Here is a 13,628-nt window from a genome sequence, read left to right on the forward strand (position 1 = left end):
AACAGGATATTGATTTCAAAAAAATGAAACTCTTATGATATTCGATCATTTTTCAGAGACTAGTACTTATTATTAAAATATAAAAAAGCGTTTGTCTAACAGGAAACCATTACTGACTTGATGGAAGTAGCCCAAATCAAGGTTCCATTAAATAACAATTTTTACATTTATAAATAAATATCTATAGCCATGTTTATTATCTAACAAACTTTTATACCCTGTACAACACAAGACCACCATTCTCAACCTTACCGACGAGCTATCTACGATAATGAAATATTATCAATTACCCTATCTGGCGACATTGTACCACTCAGCCCAGACATCTCTAGACACTGATGCTCATCGATAACAGCGTCATCGTCATGAATGAAGAACCCGCCGTGATCACGATCACACAGCAGTGTCAACAATGCTCAATATTATAGGCCACCATCCTTACATTCCCGCATATTACGAGATTGTTTCCGATAATGAATACCTTTCACCACCAACCATGCAATGCATAGATTTACGACATAGCCTTTTTATCGAAACACGATAAATTGCAACAAGGGAACCCCAAGGGTGCCTGTAAGTGTAAGTACCGCTTCTTTAAATAAACAGCTGATCGATTTGCTTTAATGTAGTTAAGCACCGCAAAGTTTTTCTTACAAAACTCAAAAAATGCGCTCGATTAACCATCGCAAAAAAAACAAAATGTTCGGGGCGAATTTGCACAATTTTGAAAAATGTGTGAAATGTGTTTTCTTTCTACAGTCCGTATTTTACACATTTTGCAAAAATGTGACATTTTCAGAAATGTGTTAAGTGGACAGACGCTATAAGAAATGTGTTTAGTGGACAGAGGCTATTAGTGCTCTGATATATTTATACCCTGAATCCATTAAAAATGGGTATAAGGGTATATTGTATTTATGCGAAAGGCAAATGTATGTAACAGGCAGAAGGAAGCATCTCCGACCCCATAAAGTATATATATTCTTGATCAACATCAACATCAATCTGTCCGTCCGTCCGTCCGTCCGTCCATATGTATGAACGCAAGGATCTCAGAACCTATAAGAGCTAGAGACTTGCAATTTTAGATGTAGGTGCTCCTAGTTCCCGCGTAGATCGAGTTTGTTTCCGATAATCCATAACTTACTCCGTTTCCAAGCAATCGATATCGACATCCTGTTTTTTTTTAGCAATTTGGGTAAATAATAAGAGCTAGAGCCACCAAATATGATACGTTGCTTCTAGAATATTATAGATATTTCAAGTATCTTTCATTTCATACCTATCGCCACCTCACCGCTACCACCTTAGAGCTATAAATCAAGTTAATAACCCAACTTTTATTGCCAATCAATTTAAGCCACAATTTAAATGCAATTGATTTTTTCAGAATACACAAATATTCTATGGTACAATAAGATATACTGTAGAAAATTTCATTAAGATCGGTTAAGAAAAACCAAAGTTATATGCAACTGCGCAATTGAATGGGGCAGCAGCTTTAAGAATTTCTGTATGCATGTACACACACACATTCATGCGTGTCTGCTTCGCATTCTAATAGCATGATAAGTGCATCTTTTTTTTGTAATGTTATTTTAGTTCCTTTTTTATCATAAGTACTTATTTGTTGTAGTGGCTGCTGAGTAGAGTCGACAGCACGCAATGCGGTCAGTTGCGAGTTCGAGCCCTGCCAAGGAAACTTTTTTTTTATTAATTTATTTGGTGTTGGAAAAAGAGGGTTCAGGGTATCCCCTAGTTGGGAGCTCCCGACTAGCCCATCTTACTTGTTTTATTTAATTAAGACTTAAACGCCCTAAATGAAATATTTATATTTTATATTCAAATTTTTTTGGTTTACTGTGGAGACCTATTTTGCTTAAAATAAAACAAAAATGAGAAAGGAGGACTATCTTCGGCACGCCGAAGATATAACACCCTTGCAGACCCAACCTTTTCATAATGCTCATAGTGCTTTGCTCGTATCTAAGAAGTACCGGGAAAATAGCAAATCCCGAGTTTGGTCAAGATATCTTGATAACCAAAAAAGGTTTTTAATCAAAAACTTTATTTTCGACCGATCGCTCTTATGGCAGTTATATGATATATTGGTCCGATGTTGAAGGGATTTTGTATTTATATAAGGAGCATAGTTAAATTAATAAATGCCGAGTTTGGTCAATATATCATTAAAAACCAAATATTTGTCCATAGAATAACTTAATTTTCGGCCGGTCGTTCCTATGGCAGTTATATGATATAGTGGTCCGCTCTGAATAGGATTTTTTATATATATGAGGAGCATAGTAAAATTAATAAATGCCGAGTTTGGTTAATCAATCGTTAAAAACAAAAAATTTGTCCACACAATAACTTAATTTTCGACCGGTCGTTCCTAGGGCAGCTATATGATATAGTGGTCCGATCTTAATAGGATTTTGCATGCATATGTGGAGTATAGTAAAACTAATAAATGCCGAGTTTGGTCAAGATATCTTGAAAAACAAAATGTTTTGTTATACAAAAACTTAATTTTCGACCGATCGTTCCTATGGCAGCTATATGATATAGTGGTCAGATCTGAATAGGATTTTGCATATATATGAGGAGCTTAGTAAAACTAGTAAATGCCGAGTTTTGTTAAGATATCTTGAAAAACAAAATGTTTTGTTATACAAAAACTTAATTTTCGACCGATCGTTCCTATGGCAGCTATATGATATAGTGGTCAGATCTGAATAGGATTTTGCATATATATGAGGAGCTTAGTAAAACTAGTAAATGCCGAGTTTTGTCAAGATATCTTGATAAACAACATGTTTTTTCATACAAAAACTTAATTTTCGACTGGTCGTTCCTATGGCAGCTATATGATATAGTGGTCCGATCTTAATAGGATTTTGCATGCATATGTGGAGTATAGTAAAACTATTAAATGCCGAGTTTGGTCAAGATATCTTGAAAAACAAAATGTTTTTTTATACAAAAACTTAATTTTCGACCGATCGTTCCAATGGCAGCTATATGATATAGTGGTCAGATCTGAATAGGATTTTGCATATATATCAGGAGCTTAGTAAAACAAGTAAAAGCCGAGATTTGTCAAGATATCTTGAAAAACAAAATGTTTTTTTATACAAAAACTTAATTTTCGACCGATCGTTCCAATGGCAGCTATATGATATAGTGGTCAGATCTGAATAGGATTTTGCATATATATCAGGAGCTTAGTAAAACAAGTAAAAGCCGAGATTTGTCAAGATATCTTGAAAAACAAAATGTTTTTTTATACAAAAACTTAATTTTCGACCGATCGTTCCTATGGCAGCTATATGATATAGTGGTCAGATCTGAAACGGATTTTGCATATATATGAGGAGCTTAGTAAAACTAGTAAATGCCGAGTTTGGTCAAGATATCTTGATAAACAACATGTTTTTTCATACAAAAACTTAATTTTCGACCGATCGTTCCTATGGCAGCTATATGATATAGTGGTCAGATCTGAATAGGATTTTGCATATATATGAGGAGCTTAGTAAAACAAGTAAATGCCGAGTTTTGTCAAGATATCTTGATAAACAACATGTTTTTTCATACAAAAACTTAATTTTCGACCGATCGTTCCTATGGCAGCTGTATGATATAGTGGTCCGATCTTAATAGGATTTTGCATGCATATGTGGAGCACAGTAAAACTAGTAAATGCCGAGTTTTGTCAAGATATCTTGATAAACAACATGTTTTTTCATACAAAAACTTAATTTTCGACCGATCGTTCCTATGGCAGCTGTATGATATAGTGGTCCGATCCAGCTGGTTTTCACATATGTGCTGCGTGCAACAGAAAAAGGGACTTCTGCAAAGTTTCATTAAGATAGCTTTAAAACTGAGGGACTAGTTCGCATAGAAACAGACTGACGGACAGACGTTCAGACGGCTGTTGATGCTGATCGGCTGTTGACTCGGCTGTTGATGCTGATCAAGAATATATACACTTTATGGGGTCGGAGATGTCTCCTTCTATGCGTTACACATTTCACGACAAAATTATAATACTCTCTGCAAGGGTATAATAAACTAAGCAAATGATGCAAAGTATACTAACAAAATAAACTGCTTTCCAACTGATGTCTAGGCGAGACAAATCTGTTTTAAATACTTAATTACACAGCAAAACAGGACAAATCTTTTTTTGCACGTCAGCTTTTCTCAAAGTTGTACAAAACGCTTTATCGACGTATAGTTCAATTTTTAAATATATTTTTGTGGGCAAGAAGTTAACATTTCGGAGCAAACTATTTGTCAGACCCTACCTCAAACTTACGGGAAAGACCCTAAGAATGGTAGGGTCGGATTACAAACCGGAACTTTTAGCTGATATACATTTTTTATATAAATATATAATTTCTTATATATAATATATTTATAAATGTCCGTTACAATAAAAAAGTATTAAAAAGTACCTGTTATTTTTGCCATGAGTTTGAGTCATCCACAAAAGTTTTTGGGAAAATTGGTTTAGTTTAAAGCGAGGTATATAGCAATATATAATAATATAATAAATATAATGATCGAAAATTAGTGAACATTTTTTTTTGCACATGATCATAATATTTCTGATACCACGAAGATCTCAAATCAATCTTGTTTCTCAGTTTATAAACTATCGTTTTTTAACTTTTCATAGGTTCGTCTTTTTATTGCAAGCAGTGTGTTTGATTTGACAATAATTTCTAAAAATTTAGTTTTTTTTGGAACTGTGCTTGCATTAGAGTTAGCTGTTTGTCAATTTAACATTGCGACGTCATTATAGGGCTGTCAGCATACACTGTCTACATTTTCTACACACTTTTGAAAATGGCACATATTTGAAAAATGTGTTAAATGCGGCCTGTACGTTATTCCATAAAAAAAAAAACACAGTGACAATTTCAAAAAATGTGTATATTCGCCCCGAACAGATCGTATGTTTTGCGATGATTCATCGAATTTTCTATCGATGTTTTTAAAAATTTGGAAGTATCATGTGAGTAAAGAAAAGTACCGCTTCTTTAAAAAATCAGCTGATCGAGTTGGTTTAAATTTCATAACCGCCGAAAAGTTGTTCTTGCAAAACTCACATAATACAATTTTACATACTCTTTTCGTCATTTCGCCATGTTTAAATGCTAAACCTGTGGGATTAGTACAAATTTAAATTTCTTATTTAAATGTGTAAGAAATGGGGTCAGTGGACAGAGGCTTAAGGCTATATTTATATCTTTTTTGATAAACAAATAAAAGAGGAATAGGTGTTTTTTAACTAAGGATTCAATATTGATACTTATGAGCATTACTTAAAATGTTCTTGCCGCCAAGTTTCGCAAACTCAATGCTACGTACGTGTACGTGTAAATTCGTTGTGAATTAATTAAAGAGCCCAAGAAATAAGAAAATAACAGTTGGTCGCGTGATTTTTTTTCTAAAAGAAGAACGCATCTGAAACGTTGGCATGTGCAAACGATGTGTAGAAGATAATTGAGTTGTCTTATTTTTCACAATTTTTTGGGTTCGGTTTTTCCAGATACTAATTGGCATTATCTAGGTAATTCGTGTGCAAAATCATGTGATTAATAATTCCAATAATAGAAACTTTTAAGGCACAAGTTTATGAAAATAATGCAATATGAAAGTATTGAAATCCAAGAGCCGTATTTATAACCGTGAATTAACTGTGTAAAACGAGTATGATGACTTTGTGCAAATGTATGTTACAGGCATCTGAGACGCCATAAAGTATATATATACATTCTTGGTCAGCATCAATACTTGAGTCGATCACTAAATTTGATATATTTATGCATATGTATGTAGACTCTCGCATCGTCTACACACAAACATTTCAATTTTTGGAAATCTCCCGTTTTCCAAATAAACTTCGATTGGCATTGAAATCGTAAAAAGGTTTTTTATTTTCTTAAAAAGTAAAGCTATTTTTGTATATTTTATTTTTAGTAACAAATTTTTCTAAGAATTTATTTAAATAGCTGAGGTGCTTTGCTCAAGATGAGGCGGTGTTTGTTCCCAATGGTGTTCTGGGCACATCCTTTTTTTTAATTTTATCTAGATCTTGTAAGGCACGATCAAGTTCTTATAAAGATTGATGACAAGAGCGATGACAGTTGGTCCTCTCACCATTTTATGTGCTGCAATCTTCTCTATTGATTGTTTCCAATCCTACCACAGCTATTAATTATAAATGAATGCATTAATAATGTATAACTACTTTTAAATCATACAATTTCATGGCGTTACCCTTCGTCAGCCTTACATGACGGGCCCACTGCATTCAGCTCTGGCGTCAATTCGGCTCAGTCTTTTGACAAAGTTCGCTCTTCCTCTTTTGTGTAGTTACATGCGATGTCACGAAGCTCCTTGATAAATTTGAGAAATTATTAAAATTTCTAAAGGCGTTCGATGCTTTTCTCTGCAAAGCGAAATTGGTTTTAACATTTATAAAAAATAAAACAACTACTCACATTTTTCTATTAATTCTGTTTTGGAATATGTGCGAGTTTTTCTTCTTCCAATAACCATTCACTCTTTTTGGGCTTACCAGCTGGCAGTGCTGCCAACCTGTAGCAAACGATCTATTATACGATTAATTGAGAATCGAAGCATATGCACGATCTTAATTTAAAGTTTTAAATGAAGGTCGGGTACGAAGACAGAAGTACGAAAGAAGAAGCGAGACAACATATAAACATTTATAAGCTTATGTTGTTCTTTCAAGTGAAGGAAACACGAGGTAACCTGTTGCTGTTTAGAATATATCATCTTTTGGATAGGGGATCGTGGAAGCTATTTTTATTTTAATTCAATTTTTTGGATCTTTCTCCTAATTTGTCATGAAAAGTTTTCTTTACATCTACATTCAAATGTTATACAAATAGTTATAGACCAAAAGGGATGACAAAAATATTCGTTTAAAAATAAACGCTTTTATCGACCACTTGAATTTTCAAAGTATTCGATAATTCCGTGCTACAATTGTCGCGTTAACAACGAGATACTTATTTCAAAATATTTATTATAGTTTTTGCGTTTTCAGTGAAACATTTTATGTGATTAATCTATTATTTCATCACCCTTGCGAGGAGAACCATCGTTAGGAATGTTATCATCTTATGATAAGCAGCATAATATTGTTGGATAACAAATGCTCTCCCAATTAGTCGATCGCCAAAGGAAATTACATAATCATTAAATATTGATCTTGATTTTAGAACCATTTAATGGAAGTTATTTCCCACATCATGAATTCATAATGACGTGCGAATTCAGGAATTTTGTTTTATATTACCAAATAAAAACGGGTTTTTCAATTAATGGCACTCAAAACTACTCTCATTTGTCCAGAGTACATTACGCCAAACGCCAAAATAGCTTATCAATATCATCATTGGCGACTTAAAAGCACTGAAGCACATGTATTAAATGATGTTGACTTTGTTCGATTTTAGCATCGATTAAGCTTTTGTGTACTGCTATTTCATTTAGTCACATAAGTAACCGCTATTCCTAATAATGAGCTGAATTTGCATTTTTGGGTGTTTTGGGAGAGAGGAAAGGGATACCTCACGGCTTGTAGTCTAACGTTTTCTACCCGATGTGAACAATTTGGTTACTTGTTCATTTTTATTATCACTAAGTTTATTAGTGAATAATTTGGCACGACAAATAGTATTTCGATGGTTATTACGGAAATACAAAAGTTTTATACTGTCACGATTTCTCTTCTAATCAATATTATATAATATATTTCAATTCAATAATGAAATAGAAAGGAAAATCAGCAACGAGAACATTAGTTAAGCCCGAAGTACAGTGATATTATAACACTTATACCACAATAAAATCATCGGTCTAACTCGCTGCAGAAGGAAATACATAAATTATTTAACGAAAAGTTTACATACTTTTTGCTAGGTCTAGGCAAAAAAATAACACTTAAACTATAAGTGAAAAGTGCAGAGCAGTGTCAAAATATTTAATCCGATGAATTTATATCATCATGTCTTCGTCCACTCCATAGGTCTCGACCCTTAAGTGTTTTTGAGAGCAATTTTTTATAGCAATTATTTATAGCAATATTACAAAAGAAAGTGCAACCCAAACGTCAAAACAGATCGTTGCACAAAAGCTAAAAATTAAAAGTTATTACAATTTTATTTTGGTAGGTTTGGATTTTAAGAAATCGGCTCGGAAACGTTTAACAAATAACTACAGTGTACTTGCATGTTCTATATTAATTATAAAAAAAAACATTCTAACATTCTTTAATGAAATTCCCCACTGGTGGAATAATGAAATACCACCGGTGCTTATGGTGTTCCCTTATGATATTTTGAAGGCAAAAATATTGATATCAGATGTTTGCAAACACTCCAATTTGACTCCATTTTATATTATATTTTCATTTTTGGAGGATGTGAAATATAGTAAAAACTCTCTTCATGGAAATTTTTATTCTAAACGAGATTAAGCCAGTATTAGTGTGTCTAGCTCATTGGACTTTTGAGTTACATCACTAACCATACAATGTTGCATATACCATATACCATACCATACAATGCTTTGTATGGTTAGTGCATATTCTTAAAAAACCATGTCTAAAAAACGATTCTTATCGATGTTATCGATATTAGGCGAGATAACGGCAAATATTTATAGTCACGTTTTGCGTATTGTTTATGAGTACATATTTGATATTTAATATATATGGCTTTTGTGGAGAGATCGACTCGGTTATGCGGACAGACGCGTTCATGGATCGACTCATCTCATCGTCCTTAACACGTATGTATATAAATATTTTATGGGGTCGCAGTGTCCCCTTGTGCCTGTTACATACATTTGCACAACTTCATTACACCCCAGATTGGAATCAACTTTGACTTGACAATGCCGAGCAGTCATATACATATGTATGTATATGTAGTATATTTTTGTTAAACAGTATGTACATATGTTTTATATCTATGCATACATATGTAGATATGTATGTACATACATATGCATAAACATAAATGTATGCTCTTCGTAAATGAATAATATATGTGTATATGAAGGGAACATTAACATATTAAGTCGTTAACTGGTTTATAATAACTAATGGATAGTTAATAAAAACACAATATTTATAATTGTACGGTCTTGTTTATGGCTAATAAATAATTTGTTTAAAAACAATTAAAAATGTAAATGCCTATAATGTAAGTTACCTGTTTGAGTTGTTGCTCGAGTTGATGCGCTCATAAATAAATTTTTTATAAATATACACTGAGATAACTAAAAAAACGCATAAAGCGCCCCAAAAACTGGATATATGTTCACCAAAATAAGTGCACACAGGTGCCAACGCTTAAGAAACAAAATAATGGAGTGATCAAGTTACATATGTATGCTTGAATACAAGGGTTACTCATGATATGAATTACAATTTTTATGTTGCATTCAAACAAATTTGCGATTCTATGTAAATGTAATGTAAAAACTGTTGAGTCATTTTTTATTTTGCACCCATACTGTGACCGGTTTTGGTAGCAAGCTTCCATCTGAAATCATGTCCTAAATAGACGTATTAATATCCTACAAAATCTATTTCATATTTTTATACCCTTGCAGAGGGTATAGAGACATCTTCGATACCATAAAGCATATATATTCTTGACCAGCATCAACAGCCGAGTCGATATGGCCATGTCCGTCTGTCTGTTTCTATGCGAACTAGTCTCTCAATTTTAAAGCTATCTTTTTGAAACTGCAGAAGTCCCTCTTTCTGTTGCACGCAGTACATATGTCACACCAGATGGATCGGACCACTATATCATATAGCTGCCATAGGAAGGATCGGAAGGATCGAAAGTCAAGTTGTATGGAACATTTTTTTGTTTTTGACTATATTTTGACCAAACTCGGCATTTATTGGTTTAACTATACTCATCATATACATTTAAAATCCTATTAAGATCGGACACTATATCATATAGCTGCCATAGGAACGATCGGTCGAAAATTAAGTTGTTGTACTGAAAACTTGTTTGTCATTTAAGATATTTTGATTAAACACGGCGTTTAAAGATTTCACTATGCTCTTTTCATTTTTGCAATATAATATTTACATATGGAAAGGAAACTATTGCTTGCTCAGTCAACGTATTCATTCAACCGACTGGTCTTTTTAATATGACTCGGTTGATATGAATTTTGCTCTTAATTTGTTGTATAACAGCCTGCATTCTCTCTTGGATTGTATTCCCAACTGAATTCCTTTAATTGCTTCTTCACAGCCACCCTAGTCTACTCCCAGACTATCAAACCTAAACAATATTTAGTCGTTATCTTTTAAAAAGTTTAATAAGTCAAGTTCGAGTATTGGCTTGGTTAAATATTCCACATAGAAGTCGAACTTCTTTTTACTGGCAATGATTCTGATTCTTCTCTCTTTGCTAATTTTTTCCAATCAATTTACTCTTCAGTTTCAGAAGTCGAACTTCTTTTTACTGGCAATGATTCTGATTCTTCTCTCTTTGCTAATTTTTTCCAATCAATTTACTCTTCAGTTTTTCCTAATAATGATTCTACCCCTTATAATATTATTTCCTCTGGTCCAATACTTGCTCCTATTATTTCCCATTACTCTCTCCTTTCTGCCTTTTAAAACTTTATGTGTAATGTTAAGTATGTTTAATCCATTTTTGTAAAGCTAGGGTAAGATGCTCATTCATAGTAGAAAAAACATAGCTAATAAAAGAGAAAGAAAAAAAATCTGCTTTCTGCCATAAATTCTTTAAAATCTTCTTACTCTCCTAGCCTGACAATATTCCTAATCGTCTACTCAAGGAGAGTAGTTCTTCCCTCCATCTTCCATTGCACCATGCACCATGATCTTTTACTCCTTAAACTTGACCTTTTCCGATTCCATTCATCTCTTTTGCGTTTGATTTCTTCTTATTTAAAAGGTAGGACGCAAAGAGTAATGCTAAGGCTGACAACCTCAAGTCGGGTTCACATTATGCAGGCGATGTGAAACTTATTCCTTCATACAGTAATCCCCTACATTACTCTGGTCTACAAGACGATTTGTACGCTATGCAACTTTGTTGTTCGGCCAATCAGTTGCAGCTGAATTGTTTAAAGTGTTAATTTGTCAGTTATAAAATTGCCAATACTCCATTGCAACATATACTAACAGTTAGGGATTAAGACGGTCTTTTTATTTCTAAGCTCTGCTGCAACCTTCATATAACTACCAACGTTAATGAGGCTAAGGGTGTTCTTGGATTCATTAAACGTTGGTCTAAAAATCATTTTATTACCAAACTCCTATACATCTGTTTTTTCGCCCCATCCTTGAATACTGCTTTTGTATCTGGTCACGACAGTATAATAATAGTCAGGATCGTATTAAATCTTTTCACAAACAGTTTCTGCTTTTTGCCTTAGGATGTTTAAATTGGGACCCCAATCTTCCAGCAGCCTTATATTTCTTGATCTTCGGTATTTAACCAACGTTTGCCAATTCTCGGTGTTGTCCTCTTACATAAGTTGATTAGCGACATAGATTCTTCTTTTCTGTTAGGGCGTCTACCTACCGGGAATTATCGCCACTTATTCTTACCTACGTACACTACAGATTACTATATGCACAATGCGTTTGGAGTGTTATGTAAAAATTACAATAGTTGGTATTCCTTCTCCGTCGAACTTTCCCTCCCCCTAATAAAATCGTTGCTTACAGGATACCTTGGGGGAGTCATTGACCATACCCAGCTACCCAGCAGAGTAAGGTCATAGCTTGCTGGTTAGGCTATAAATCTTAACCACTTATCATACTTACTAAACACTCTATATATCTAGTATACTTTTCCTCATTTTATTAATAACTTTTTTTTTCTGAAATAATATAGTAAATTAAGATTATTATTAATTTTACTTATGAACACAATTTTCTCTAACCTTCCTTCATAGTGCTGACACATCATATGATAGCCATGGATAGCTGTCTATCAAACATTAATTGTGAGATGAAATTGGACATAATAAAGATAGTCCCGGAGTTCGATACTTACCAGGATGAATGCGTATGTTTGAGGCTATCAGTCGTAGATGCAAATTAAATCGTTATAGTAAATTGCACAATCAAGCCGTTACCATCATAAGAAATAAGATCAGGCGCAATAATTGCTAGGCAAACAATACATACGTCGATCGTATCGCGCCACGAATCCTCCGGCAGGGACAAGAGATGGTCAAGCAAGGTGATTTGAGCCTTTTGTAATATTTTGATGAGTTCGAGGCTGGCACTTATTACAAATAAAATCTTTATGAATCATAAACCATATTGAGCCGCCCTGCTTAATACAGAGGCCATTCATCACCGAGCTTTACAGGTCTTTAAGGTTCGAAGTTTTCCCAGGACACCCTAAAGATCTACCATCGACTTTAGCGCTGGCCCAAGCGGCTGAAGGCCATTAAGGAAAGAAACCAGGCAGCCGACGACTTTGGACACCATACTAACGTAAAACACAGCACTACTGGCGTGCATGCCAAAGCTCCATAAAATCAACAAAGACAGAACAGTAATTCCCGGGGACCTCAAAACAAATGTTTCAAATACATTGTGCCGAGAAAATATTAATAAATGGTTGATTTTAGCCAATAGGCTCGAAGGGTTTTGTGCCGTTTTCAAGGAATCCCAGTGCAGTAGACAGTACACTGATGCTCCTGTGCTGGAGGAGAGACGACAGCGTTGTAGCTGGCGCCATGGAAACCGAGCGCGGCTCCCGTGATGGATGCGTCGAGAGGGGCGAGTGCCAGTTTTCGCCTTCCGCTCCTTTGGCAGGCGCGGCCTTGAGTGTGCTCTTTGCTTCGTCTCCTCTGTGCTTGTCTTTGCCACAGGTATTGTTGTTTGGGCGAGGAGCTATGTCGCTAAAGTAGGAAGTAAGACGGAATGGTGACATCGGAGCGGGTAGTAAATACATCTACCACACGGACCATGTTATCCTTGCATGGATGCCTGGCTTAGACTTGGCCGAACCGCCATTGGATGGAAGGTTAGCGTCCTCGACGATAACCATGTCACCGCTTCGAAGGTTTTTCATTACATGCTGCCATTTGTTCTTTTTGAGGTAATCCTTTTTCCAACGGCAACAGAACTGAACGGTTCAGGATGGACGCCACACTCACTTTAATTTCAGGATCCTACATCGATGTGATGACCATCTACTAGAAAATGGCGTGGACTTAGGGCCAGTAGGTCAGCCGGGTTCACTGATAATGGGGACATTGACCTCGAGTTGAGGCAAGCTTCTATTTTGAATATGAGTGTCGATAACTCTTCAAACGTGTACTTAAATGAGGAAGTGTAATAAGGAAATCGAGACGTCAGACCATTTGCGGACGAAACTTTCTGGTAGAGAAGAATTTTTTGAATGCCTAACTGTTGGGCAGATCAAGCTCGGAGATAATTTGCCACTCCTTTGAAAACGGTGTTTGAATGGGTTGTGTCTGGCAAATACGTCATCAGTTGGCTAAACAGTCATCAACGTGCTTGCTTTCTGTGGAGGAGCCAATTGACAATT

At 34.8% G+C, this 13,628-nt stretch overlaps 2 protein-coding genes across 6 annotated transcripts in view; one reads left to right on the forward strand and one right to left on the reverse strand.

Moving 5' to 3' along the window:
• Positions 1–9,649, reverse strand: part of LOC115760485 — a 76,692-nt gene extending 67,043 nt beyond the window's left edge. The window contains exons 1-4 of one of the 5 annotated variants that reach the window (XR_004017665.1): positions 9,267–9,649; positions 6,522–6,632; positions 6,298–6,416; positions 5,970–6,228 (exon numbers count right to left, since the gene is read on the reverse strand). Coding sequence is in view for 1 of the 5 variants with exons in the window: in XM_030701834.1 (XP_030557694.1) it covers positions 9,267–9,300 (34 nt within the window). In the remaining 4 variants the exon portion in view is untranslated. Of the gene's footprint in view, positions 1–5,969; positions 6,229–6,297; positions 6,470–6,521; positions 6,633–9,266 lie in introns of those variants that run through there. The other 4 variants (XR_004017666.1, XR_004017664.1, XM_030701834.1 and 1 more) reach the window with 4 other exon arrangements.
• LOC115760484 (integrator complex subunit 1) overlaps positions 1–12,922 on the forward strand; it is a 136,239-nt gene extending 123,317 nt beyond the window's left edge. The window contains exon 2 of the mRNA XM_030701831.1: positions 12,016–12,922. Coding sequence (XP_030557691.1) covers positions 12,016–12,164 — 149 coding nt within the window. The 3' untranslated portion in view covers positions 12,165–12,922. The remainder of the gene's footprint in view (positions 1–12,015) is intronic.
• Positions 12,923–13,628: the final 706 nt, after the last annotated feature.

Source organism: Drosophila novamexicana, unplaced genomic scaffold, assembly GCF_003285875.2.
Source record: "Drosophila novamexicana strain 15010-1031.04,08,12 unplaced genomic scaffold, DnovRS2.1 tig00000458-arrow-arrow-pilon, whole genome shotgun sequence".
In the NCBI taxonomy this organism is placed as follows: domain Eukaryota; kingdom Metazoa; phylum Arthropoda; class Insecta; order Diptera; family Drosophilidae; genus Drosophila; species Drosophila novamexicana.